Source organism: Anopheles marshallii, chromosome 2, assembly GCF_943734725.1.
Source record: "Anopheles marshallii chromosome 2, idAnoMarsDA_429_01, whole genome shotgun sequence".
Taxonomy (NCBI): domain Eukaryota; kingdom Metazoa; phylum Arthropoda; class Insecta; order Diptera; family Culicidae; genus Anopheles; species Anopheles marshallii.
In genome coordinates, this window is record NC_071326.1 from 3,463,360 (window position 1) to 3,475,455 (window position 12,096).

Sequence of the window (12,096 nt, forward strand, 5' to 3'; positions counted from 1 at the left end):
CGTATCGCGTTGAGGCTTTTTCAAGAGATTGGGCTCGTGTTTATTGCGGTATTGTGGATTGTATTGTAGCAGCACAAGCGACAAGTGCTGTCCCGTAGACACTCGGGACGTACACCGTGTCGGAGGATATGGCACAGGAAATTCAGTCAAGCAAATTCGATAAAACCACGAATGCTTTCAAGCAAAGTCGCAGCTTTTAAAGATGAGTATCTCCCAAAAAGCGCATGCCACCCCAAAAAAAAACCCCCCCGTCCCACCGTTGATGATGAGCTAGATACGAAATAATGATCAAGAATGTCGGAATGCATAAAACTTCCAAACGCAAAAGACGCTAAAAACGATCATCGAGGGCTGCCCGCGCATACAAAGCACTTCATGCAAATCCCAAAAAAGCTCATCTTTACCGTCGGAACGTGACGCCTCTGGAACCTCCCTGGAGCGAGTTGGAAGTGTCCAGTGCATCTTAAGCTAACTCCCCGTACCGCTACAAACCCCGTCACCTTCCGAAGATTATTTTGCATTAAAAAAGTGAAACGCTCAGCGGACGGCCGTGGTTTTACGGCATAATGTGTCCCAAAAACCGTGGCGTGGCGCAGTATGGCATTTTATGCTTCTTTTTTTTTGCCTTTTGCTCGTTTTTTACAACTGCAAAAGGACACAGCGAAGAAAACAAAAAGGTTCTTCTATTCACAGAACGAAACGTCCGGAGGGGTGTTTTTCCATGTTGTTTGTTGCTGAATTGGAATAGCTGTAAAGATGCTTTTGCCTCACTGCCTGCGTGTGTCTGTTGTGGGAAAATTGTGGGTTTTCCTCGAAGAACCGAACAGAAATACTACGGCGCCCTTTTGCTGCTGGGGCCCCCCATCTGGGATGAGCGATGCAATAGAAAAAGATCACGTTAACAGCAGCAGCGAGATGCCTCCAGGGAAGGAACCGACTAATTGGGGACAAACGGCAAACGGAAAACGAAAACTTGTGGCTGTGGCGCAAGGTGAAGGTTGATTTGAATTTCATTATATAGCATATTCTCTCCCAGCCAGCCAACCCCGTAAACGAGCAAATTCTGTCCACCCGGTGCAAGACGTTCACTCCAGCAGTCCAAATCCCTTTGGACGCGTTTCAAATTACACTGTTTTTAAAGACACTCCTGCACCTCTGTATCAGATGAGTATTCCAGGGAGTAGAGGGAACCCCCTTTTTCCACTGCTCTGCCATACGACACCAACTCGGGCCAAGGTTAAGGGAGCGGAGTTAGTTAGTTTTTCACTAGACTGCACAGGGACACAGGGAGTAATTAAAGTCGTAGATTTGTTCGTTCGCTCAACTTCACTTCTCACGTGTTATCTTTTGTTTGTATTCCCCGTGAGTCCCCGTTCGCAGCCGCGGGGGACAGGCTTTTACACACAGTCAACACACTTGACACTGATTCTTCATTGCACTGTTGCTGCGAAATACACTCGCGGAATCCTTTGCAGCCCCAATCGGGTCCTCAGGGCCACCGGAGTGTGGGAACGGTTTTAGAATTCCCGTTCCCCGTTGCGCTTCTTCCACAGCGCCAATCAACCCCTCGAAAGGTGAACCGCATCAAACACAAGCGACAACAACCTTTGTTGGGCAGCAGATGCTCCTGTGTGTCACTCTCCACTTGCGCTTCCGGTTAGAATGAGTCCCGACGTTGTGGCCACCGTTCGCCGCGCACTTTATACCGAGAATGAGCATCTTCCGAGTGCGGACTGTTTATTATATCCCGAATCCGTGTGCACTTCTGGCTCTTCGTTCTCCGGAAGCTCTCGCCAACTCTCCAGAGTTTTGGGGCTGCGTATGTATGTGGCGGCTTCGTGCGATGGCAATCGGGTTTCCTGCGGGTGGTGTGTGCCTGACTCCCATGCGGGATGGTAAAGGTCGCACCGGAGTGCGGGGGGAAGTAGTAGTAAAGTGTACGCGCCCCGAGTGGTCGGTGGCCCTACCGAGCAGCATTCGTGCGGCGAGCGAGAGGAATGTGTGCATGTGCGAGAAGAGAACTGTTCCTGCTGGATGTGGAAGTTTTTATTTCGTTGGTGGGAAAGGGCTTAGTGGCAGGAAAACGGGAAGCGGAGGGTGGTCCTTCGGGAGGGAACGTACAGTTTGCCCATTGTACGTGAACATCATCTCGGTGCAACGCGGGAGTGAGTGAATGAGTTAATTTTAGTTTAAACTTGCCATGCAGTCATTAAGCATTTAGGGCATTTGATAGAATTTTACTACAAACGTAACGGTTATGCTTTATATATTTCACATATTTTATCTATTTCAAGGAAATACCAGCTGTTAAAGGTTAGGCAACCCTTTTTCGTTATCGTAACCGTTACTCCCGCTAAACCCAGGTTGAATACATCCCTGGAGGCGTCATTGAACTGATTAGACTCTCATTCCGGCAAACGGAACAGAATGGGGAGGTTCGTTCGGAGCGCCCCGCTGCGCTCTCGTGCTTTCCTTACGATCGACTTTGTTAACAATGCTAAACATGCCTAACGCATTGTGGTTGTACGGCCCTCACACCGTAATCCTTTAAGGACAACCATGTTAAACAACACTGTTGCGTGCGCGCCCAGTGGGAGGTCGCGTCGGTTGGATTTGTTTGCTACACGGTACGGTGCCGTTTTGTCGTACAAAGAAAGAGAGTGATTTTCTCTAATTCGCTAATAAAGCGAAGCCGGAAAATTCACACACTGCCACGCGCGAGAATGGAGAGCTTGTGGAGACCTATCGCAACGTTTCGCGAGACTGCGCAAAAGCTCGGATTTTTGCTTGCCAGTTTTTTTTTGTACAAGAGCCGCATATCATTGTCACCGAAACGCTCCATTCGGGAAAGAATGTTTATTTCTAATAATTAATATATCCTCTACGTTGGAATATCACAAGAAAACGCATGCTTTAATTCCCCACTTGCTGCGGTAGAGGAGTACCCTTAAAAGGCGGCACGCTCCAGTGCGGTCAGTTGCTGAACCAATCGTTCCTCTTTGGCTTTACGCATCGTGTACAGTTTGCGGGATTCGATAAAGTTTTGCAGAAATGTGCCAACGTCACTTTGGCCAGCGAGAAACTGTTGCGCCTCGTCGTCGCTTTTACCGTCCGCCGTCGATACGGCGATCTGCAACAGCTCCTTGATGTGCTGGGGGGAAAAATCTTCCGCCTTTCGTTGATATCGTTGGTTCATGCTTTCCCACTGCTGACCCAGTTCCTTGAACTCGAGCGCTAGCGATTCCACCTTCGCTTTGCGCTCCTCGACTGCTTCCTTGCGGGCAAGATTTTCCACGGCAAGCGACTCTATGCCCGCCAGCAGTTGATCCATTTCGTCATTTTGATGTTGCACAAAGGGAAGTTTTGTGATAAACTCTTCCAGACAATCATCATCCGTGTTCAACCGACTCAGCTCATCGATGGAAAGATTTCGCAAACCGAATTGATCCGATTCGTGTGACGGGGACAGAAGGGCGTTACGGTTATCGGGACCGAACTCTTGGACGTTTCCGTTTCGACACGCCTGATGCGCTGCTGGTGGCGCGTGATGTTGGGAGTGGTGCTGCGGTGTGGACGTTGGTTCATTCACGAACTTTGGAGGATGTTTTTCAAATTCCCTTCCAACCGCTTGCACTATCCTTCCGAGATCGGAATGAATGGTATACTGGAATGGACAAGGGACAGAAATCAATCGATTAATGCAACTGACAGTGTGTGAGGAAATGAGCATTGCTGATAGGCTTACGTTCAGTATTCCGGGCGCATTATCTATTTCTCCCGTCGTTCCATTTACCCACGGATGGCGAAGAATCGGACTCACTATAAGCTTGGGCTTTTCGTTCGGGAAACCACTCCCAAGCAAAATATTAATGGCAATTTCTCGTCCACCACAGTTAAAGTTGACCAAATACTCTTCATTTTCTTTCACCTCTTGTACACTAGCGTGCGCGAACGAAGGAGCAAGAAAGAAAACATGCAAAAAATCGTTAATGAATTGCAAAACTGCAGGTGCAGTTAGGATTTATGCTCACTTGTGGTTGAATATCTTGAGCGTATCGATCTGGCGTTTACGCATCGTCGCGAATGTGACTATCCTGGGGTGTGTTGTCGATGATCCAGCACCAAAAATCCAATACGGCCTACGAGGAGAAGGGCATTTATAATCGGTAATTTGATTTACACACCACGGCCGGAGCGAGGAGCAGAAAAAATTGCGATGACAATGTTTTGATTTGTTTTGGTTACGTTTGTGACGTCATTGTGTTTTTCTTATTTACGCGAAACGTCAAATTTCGGGACAGCGATGTCGAAGCGAAATCGCGTTTCCAGCCGAACTTCGAACGAATCGTGCAGGGTTGATGCGTGGAATGGATTTTACGGGGACGGAAAAGTGCATGGAATGATGTAGAATTTAGCAAAACGTGTGATAACTTTTGCGCGGAAAGCTGAAGAATACTAGATAGAATTTTCAGACACGTTTGTCAGAACATAAAACTCCACGCACTTTGGGCCACACGAAGCAAAGGGAATTAAAAGGAAAAAGGAAAGAATTTTCGGGAGTTAATGAGAATGGTAAAAAATATCACCAAAAATTATCAAAAATCAAGCCAAACTAAAATAATTGAACAAAACATAAATGCACCTTTGGAGCAAAAATCGAACCGAGCACTCGAAGTTCGAACATTTTCGAACACAGCTTGGATGAAGTTCGAACAAATGCGTTTAGAGGCGGGTTCGTTTCTTGATAGGTTTGGTCTCGTTTTGACAGCTCTAGTGGCACGGCAAAAAACGGGTTGCTGCTGCTGCTGCTGCTTTGGTAAACGGGAACGGACAACGATTGGCCAACACGAATACGGGCGAGCGAAATCGTTGCCCTCCTAGCGCCAGCTCACCTGGCACTCGCATGCACTGTGCTGTGAAAAGAGTGCCGTGTGCGTGACACTCTCGCTCTTGGTCGCGCGCCACACACCACGGCAAGTCTGTGAATGTACACAACGCCAGAAGAAGGGTGGCTTCAGCTCCGCTAGCGACGATTGACCCGGACGCGTACGCGGACACAGTGACGCGCGGATCGCGCACAAATGGACTCGAGCGGGAAGGTGGCCTTCGAGGGCAAGTTGTTCGTGCAGACAATCGACGCGCGCGATGAGAACGAGGAAAAGTATATGCGGGCGTACCGCTCGTTCGAGGAGACGACGGCGGGGCTCAGCGATAAGGACTTTCACGACCTGCTGTCCTCGCTGGTCAGCAAGGAGAAGCAGCACGAGGAAATCTCGCTCGCCCTCGTCTACATCATACTGACCGACCCGAACGGTGCACCAAAGATGTACCGCGATCTGACGCTGCTAACCCGGGACGGGCTCGGGTTCGTGACGGCCAATTTGGCCATGCTGGTTGCGGAGAAGTACCACAAGCTGACGGACGTTGGGCGTAAGCAGTTGCTTTGGTTGCTGCGCGAGCTGATCAAAAACCAGGTGCTGAACGTGGACAATCTGGCGTGGAACATTCTGCGCCAGGCAAGCGGTGGCGACATTAGCCCGAAGAACATTGCACTGATCGAGGGTTTGCTGGACATTTTCACCGAGCACCGGGCATGGCTAGAGAAGGATCAGTTTCTGATCGGCACGGTGGCGTACACGTTCGTTCGGCTAATCGAGGACCACTGTGGGCCACAGTTTGTGTATCTACGCAACAGGGAAGTTAAGTTTGTAATCTCGTTGATACGGGACCGCTTTATGGACATCATACCGCTCGGGCGGGAATTCGTGCGGTTGCTGCAAAACGTGGGCCGATTACCGGAGTTCGATCAGCTGTGGAAGGACATGCTGTACAACCCGAAATCGCTCTGCCCCACGTTCAACGGTGTGTGGCAGTTGTTGCAGACGCGCACAAGTCGGCGATTTCTGCGGGGCCGCATCACGCCGGACATCGAGCGCAAGATACACTTTCTCACGAGCAACGTCAAGTTCGGCAATCAAAAGCGCTACCAGGATTGGTTTCAGGAGCGGTACTTCAACACGCCCGAGTCGCAGAGTTTGCGGTGCGATCTGATACGGTTCATTATCAGTGCGATTCATCCGACGAACGACATGCTCTGTTCGGACATTATTCCACGCTGGGCCATCATCGGGTGGCTGTTGACGTCGTGCACGAATGCGGTTACGCTGGCTAATGCGAAGCTGGCCCTGTTCTACGATTGGCTGTTTTTCGACCCGGCCAAAGACAACATCATGAACGTGGAACCGGGCATACTGGTGATGTACCATTCGATCAAGAACCATCCGCTCGTTAGCTGCACGCTGTTGGATTTCCTTTGTCGTATCATGAAGAACTTTTACCCAAAGTGGGAGGATCGCATTCGGACCGGTATTTACAACTCCTTGCGTAAGATCCTCGAGATGAAGGTGATCCCGAATCTGGTGCCGTTGTTTGAATCGCCCAAGCTGGACCGTGATCTGAAGGCAATGTTGCGCGAAAACTTCCGTGAGTTTTGTGTACCGCCGAACAGTATGTACGGCATGCATCCACCACAGCCCGGTATGGAGACGCAGATGATGATGCACTATCCCGGTGAACCGATGGAGCATCCTCCACCCCATCTAATGCCTCCACCCGTGCATACGGTTCACCCTAGCCAGACCGATATCACACAACTAAATCGAATGGATCCCTCACGGAAAGCACACGACAGTGGAGGAGGAGGCGGTGGTGGTGGTGGTGGTGTTGGAGGAGGAGGGGGAGTGGGAGTAGGAGCCGGTTGGCTCGCCTTAAGAGGACCTATGGCAAGTGGTACCGGAACGATGCCTATTACACAGGGAGTATTGCGAGGTGGTCCTCCCAGTGGACCCGGACCGACCGTCGGTTCAGGTGGACCGGGAAGTGTTCCGAGCGGAATACATGCAGGTGGCGGTGGGCCGGGTAGTGCAGCCAGTGGTGGTGGAACTTTTGCCAAACCTTCAGAAACGCCCCGATCAGCGGACAGTGCAGGCACAGCGGACGATCCCAAATTTAGTGACGATGAAGATGACGCATCGAAAGCCACTGCTACGACGGCCACGAAAACGGAGGACGTGTCGGATGATGATGATCTGCCGCTGGCAAAGGTACGGCTGCTGGAGAAGCCGGCCATCGCAAAGGTAGCCTTGCCGGACACGTTGAACGGCCATCTGGAAGAGTTTCTGCGCGAGAAAAGCGTCAAGTCGTTCGAGCCGCTGTTGCAAAGTCTGGGCAGCTGCGGGAAGGCAGCACTCAACCTGGAGCAGGAAAACTACCTCACGGAGAGTGTGATATCGGTGATCAAGCAGACACTGCCGGACAAGAGCTACTTCCCCGCGTCGAAGACGGACGAGAATTTGTCCGAAAGCATCAACTACCCACTGTTTGCGGCCTACCGGTTACTGTACCAGCACGAGGAGTCCTGTAAGAAGCGCATCTTAGCGCTGCTGGTCGCCATCGTGACGCGGATCAATGTGGCCGGTTACATGCTGCTGTTCTTCCTGAAGGTGCACGGGAAGCTGCAGGCCCGACGGAAAGAGAACGCCGGCAGCACCGCATTCAAGGCGTCCGTGTACGGTGTGCTGTGCGATGCGCTCGAATCGGACGATTCCGTGGACGACTGCATCGAGAAGGATCTCAATCTGCTCGAGAAGCACAACACGCAGATGTTCCTGTGGATCCTGCCGGACATGTACCGGGAGTTCAAGCAGACCATGCTCAACAACACGACCGTGCTGCGGCTGCTGGTGGGCTGCATCGATGCGAGCAATCTGGGCGACATCATCTACAGCATCACGCAGGGCAAGCTGATCCTGTTCGACGAGGAAGGCATCGTGGAAATTCTGCGCAAGAGCCTCGAGTACGAAACGTTCGAGCAGGTATGCATCTGGCAGCTGGTGCAGGCCCACGACATCCCACTCGACACGTTCCAGGAGATAATCCCCGAGCTGGAGTCCGGTGCACATGCGGAAGCGCTGACCGCCATTCTGCTGCTGCTCCGTGCCGAGAAACCGACCACCGAGCTTGTCCGGTTGCTGCTAAGCCGCGAGACGGAAACGAAACACCGAGGCGACCCGTTCGTAACCTCGGTCCTCCGCTACTGGTGCCAGGAGTTTGAGGAAAAGCTGTCCGAGCTGATTGCGGCCCTGCTCACCTCGAAGTATCCCTCCAACTCACCGAACAAACGCAAGCGGCCCTCGAAGAGCGCGCAACAAAATACGGCCCCCACCTCGGAACAGTTGCTGAACCATCTGGAACATTTTAGGCGCAGCTGCAGGCACGGGAACGGTACCGGCACCGGGCTGTTTGTACAGAACGACATGCAGCGCGCCCTGCAGCAAGCATTCGCCCACAGTTCCGAAAGCCAACGGAAGCAATTTAGCGATCTGTTTGCACTAGCGGCCGAAGACGAAACGTCCACCACGGTTGGCCGGCGGGGTACGAGCAGTCGCGGTCGGAAAGCACCCTCGAACAAGAAGGAGACGGCGGCGGAAAAGGCGGCAGCGGCGGCCGCCGCAGCACATGCCAACAACAGCAAGAAGGCGGCGGAAGCGTCCGGCCACTTCAGTGACGACTCGAGCGACGAAGACTGGTCCAAGCAGAAAGCCTCGAAGCGAAGGAAAACGCTAAGCGATTCCGATTGACACCGTTCGGCGGCGGAACAACTGGTTCGGCGCGTGACGATGGCGGCCCTCCCGTTGGTGGTGCGCCTGGCGATGGGAGGTAATTGTGTACAGTTTGCCGCGGCTCTATTGCCCAATGCCATCCAATGGACACATCCGCGTTGGTGGTGGTGGCACAACGATCAGTACTTTTGTTTTTAGGAGCAGGGACCGTTAACCGATCCGCGATCAGTTTGGGGGAAGATGGGAAGGGGGAGGGAGGGGGAGTAGGTCACACGCTCGTACGCACCCACCCGGTCCAACACGGTCTGTCTTTCCTTCTTTTTCCCTTCCAGATGTGAGGCAACTTTGCAAGCCAATGGAGGTCACGCTGTTCGCCTAAACCAACAGGATGGTATAAGGTCGATTTTTTAACGCTACGAAGCTTCGAAGGCAGTTTTTCTGCACTTCGCGAGCTTTCTTTTAATCCATGTTTTGCCGATCCGTTCGTTTGCTATGCTAAACGAACGGTCGTCCTAAAATTGTGAACCTGAGATGCAATATTGTACAATATCGTTTTTAAATAGTTATCAGTATCGATTAGAATCGTTCCACGTCCTCTCGCTGGTCGTGATGCGTACGAAGATATGGGAGGGTTTTCTTCGTGATATTCAATGTGTATTTGTATATGGCCTCTGTACGTGTGTTTTTGTTTAAATTATACATAGTTTGTTTTTTTTTTAATGTTTTGCGCCAACGCGTGTTTTAACACAGTAGGGCATGACTTCAACTCGACAATTATGGTCAAAATCAGAACCCGGAGAAGAAGGTTGATCGACATCACACTGCGATACATTGGGTTGGGAAGACTGGGAGATGACGACTGGTGGTGGTAGTGGTGGCAGCGGGGAAAAGGGCGTCGAGTAAGCGAAGGACTCATTTTAATGGATTATTTATGCCGTTGGGAAAAAGGATGGTATAAATTCTTCCCCGTGTCGTGTAATTGTCGCATAATCAAAATCCGGGCTCCTCGCGGTAGGGCGTTGCAAGACGAGCTGATGACGGCGGGTGTCCCTTACGAGCACGATCCTCTATTCGGCAGGATAACAGAGTAAACCGGATGTGCATCCCCATCTATCTACACCGGGGGGTCTGGGTGGGAGCAGTAGGAAAAGGGAAAAGCACGGCTACAAAAGAATATACACACTTAGAAATTGCGTAAAATATGTAATAGTATTTCTAAAAAAATGTTTATAGATTAAATAAAGCGAACATTGATGTAAAACGTGCGCCTCGTGGGTGTTGCATTAAAACTCACTTGAATTTTGAAAAAAGATGCAGCCAACAAAATGCAACTGCAGTTAACGGTTTTTGCGAGGTGGAGCGCTTTTGGACTGGAAAACGCTTCAAGCTGAACGAAAACGTCAAAAACGCTTGTGGTTTTTTTTTTCAACGAAACCGTATTGTCAGCCGAACTGAACGAAAACCACATTTCAAAACAAATGCTCGCGACGGAAAAAAGGCGGAACCGGACGCATGACGAGTTCGAGGCCATAAACAAAGTGCAAAGTTGGCGTTCGATTTTCGGTGGTGGTTATTCAATCAATGTATCCTGCGTTTTACATAATCCCGCTCGCCCTCGGTGCTTTTCAGTTGGTTAATGTTAGTGCACGGTGAAGCCTGATTTTCCTGCACTTGCTGCACAATCAAAATACTGTCCCGGCACACCGGCTCCGACGCGCTGTATAGCTTATGAGGGTTCTGCTTCGTCTGTTCCAGCACGCCCAACTAGCACAAAAGCGTGGCCATACGAGTGGGTTGTTACGGTGGCCACAGGTAGTAGTGACGACGACAGCGCTTATTCGAATGGCTTCCACCGAAGAACGCACCTATCCGACCACCTTGGAAGGATTCGGGTACGGATTCAATGAAGGTGAGTCTACATGCAACAATGTCGTTGGTTACACTCTTAAACGTACGCTGTTTATTTTAGATGGAAAATTGCGTCAGCTTGATAAGGAAACGGGAAAGCTTACCGATCGTGTCTTTGACTATCAGGTGTACACATCCTTAAAGGAGAACCAGGTGCACTATGAAGCGTTGGGTGAGGTAATCACGGAGTACGTTTATCACCGGCTGGAAGAGAAAGAAGGCATGAAGAAACTTTACGTTCCGGATGATGTGCCACCCGAACAGGCTACGTTCATCTTTAGCACCAAGGAAAAGTTGGATAAACCGAAGAAGCTGCTAGTGTTGATACACGGCAGCGGTGTTGTCCGTGCAGGACAATGGGCGCGCAGTTTAATCATCAACGATGGACTCGATACCGGTACGCAGATCCCGTACATCAACAAAGGTCGCGAGCTAGGCTATGAGGTGCTACTGCTGAACACGAACGATAACTATCGCACGGTGAAAGGGACAAGACAGTCGATCCGTGGTAGTAGCAATCCGACCGAACATGCCATAACCGTGCTGGAGAAATACATTCTCACTAGCAAACCCCAATCGGTAGCAATAGTGGCCCACAGTTATGGTGGTGTGGTAACGGTTGAGCTGGCACAACGCTATCCGGAGTTTTTCCGGGACAAAGTATTCGCCGTAGGTTTCACCGACAGTGTTCATGCTGGTTCGCTCGTGCCGGAGGTGCTGAAGAAGGTAGGATGATTCTTGTGAAAAAAAAAATATAAGAGAGCAGTACTTTAATGTTCTACATTTTTGTTTCAGATTGGTCGCAATTGGGTGACGGCAAAGGATCCACTCGATACCCCGCTGACAATCACAAAGAAGGATATTCCCCGACACTCTGCAGGTAAGACGAACGACGAAACTGTGGATGTGGTCGGTGTGTCAAGTGCGGCTGTTTGAGTGTTATGAAGAGGTGTCGAGGCGCCTGCTGCGATACGGATGATACTTGACAAACTGCTACAAACTGCGCCTGGCTAACTACATTATGATGATTAGCTGCGATTGAACTGTGATGGTCTAATTGGCGTTCTTCTTCCTTATTTCACATAGGCCACACCAAACATGAAATGACATCGTACAGTTGCATGAGTGCCCTTTTCGAGTTTCTCGAGAGTCGCTACGCGGAGTTTCGGGGCGCGACCGAACCATTGATGAAGAAGGTGAAGGGCGACGAGCTATGAGTGTCCTGCATGGTTAACTATGATAAGAATAAAGCCAACTTTAAAATGTAATGGAAGGCCACGAAATTGTGAAAATTAACTTGATATCACCAATAATTAAATTGTTTTCGAATGATATCGTCGTCATCGGACGGCGGTTTGCGAAAAGTATCTCCGACCGAACCGTATTTGTTGACGGCGACGATCTCGAGATAGTAGTGGAGTTCTGATAGCTCGGTAAGATCATAAATTTGGACAACGATTTGAGCAACAATTGTGAAAGGAAATTGTTCTTACTATGGGCTGCACAATCAATACTACAATAGTGAAAAATCCACGAAATCAAATGGGTTTTATAGTGATTTTCTTAA

The 12,096-nt window shown here is 50.3% G+C and overlaps 3 protein-coding genes across 3 annotated transcripts; 2 read left to right on the forward strand and 1 right to left on the reverse strand.

Moving 5' to 3' along the window:
• Positions 1-2,947: 2,947 nt before the first annotated feature.
• Positions 2,948-4,075, reverse strand: LOC128707563 (vacuolar protein sorting-associated protein 37A). The gene is made up of 3 exons (XM_053802520.1): positions 4,032-4,075; positions 3,746-3,938; positions 2,948-3,664 (listed from the first exon to the last, which is right to left on the reverse strand). Exons 1-3 carry the CDS (start codon positions 4,073-4,075, stop codon positions 2,948-2,950), a joined length of 954 nt encoding a protein of 317 aa, XP_053658495.1.
• A 1,006-nt stretch (positions 4,076-5,081) lies between these two features.
• LOC128706990 (integrator complex subunit 3 homolog) lies at positions 5,082-8,639 on the forward strand. Its single transcript, XM_053801934.1, has one exon. It carries the CDS (start codon positions 5,082-5,084, stop codon positions 8,637-8,639), a length of 3,558 nt encoding a protein of 1,185 aa, XP_053657909.1.
• Positions 8,640-10,202: 1,563 nt separating this feature from the next.
• LOC128708157 (FAM172 family protein homolog CG10038) lies at positions 10,203-11,746 on the forward strand. The gene is made up of 5 exons (XM_053803118.1): positions 10,203-10,259; positions 10,377-10,530; positions 10,591-11,255; positions 11,325-11,409; positions 11,616-11,746. The coding sequence occupies exons 1-5, from the start codon at positions 10,203-10,205 to the stop codon at positions 11,744-11,746; spliced, it is 1,092 nt and encodes a 363-aa protein (XP_053659093.1).
• Positions 11,747-12,096: the final 350 nt, after the last annotated feature.

Bases quoted from the DNA above. Each gene is read 5' to 3' on its own strand.
- LOC128707563 (XM_053802520.1), bottom strand. From the start codon at position 4,075: ATGCGTAAACGCCAGATCGATACGCTCAAGATATTCAACCACAA. The intron at 3,939-4,031 runs GTGAGCATAAAT...CGCGCACGCTAG, and splicing joins CTCAAGATATTCAACCACAA to TGTACAAGAGGTGAAAGAAA. The intron at 3,665-3,745 runs GTAAGCCTATCA...TGTCCATTCCAG, and splicing joins ATGCGCCCGGAATACTGAAC to TATACCATTCATTCCGATCT.
- LOC128706990 (XM_053801934.1), top strand. From the start codon at position 5,082: ATGGACTCGAGCGGGAAGGTGGCCTTCGAGGGCAAGTTGTTCGTGCAG.
- LOC128708157 (XM_053803118.1), top strand. From the start codon at position 10,203: ATGTATCCTGCGTTTTACATAATCCCGCTCGCCCTCGGTGCTTTTCAG. The intron at 11,256-11,324 runs GTAGGATGATTC...TTTTTGTTTCAG, and splicing joins TGCCGGAGGTGCTGAAGAAG to ATTGGTCGCAATTGGGTGAC. The intron at 11,410-11,615 runs GTAAGACGAACG...TATTTCACATAG, and splicing joins TATTCCCCGACACTCTGCAG to GCCACACCAAACATGAAATG.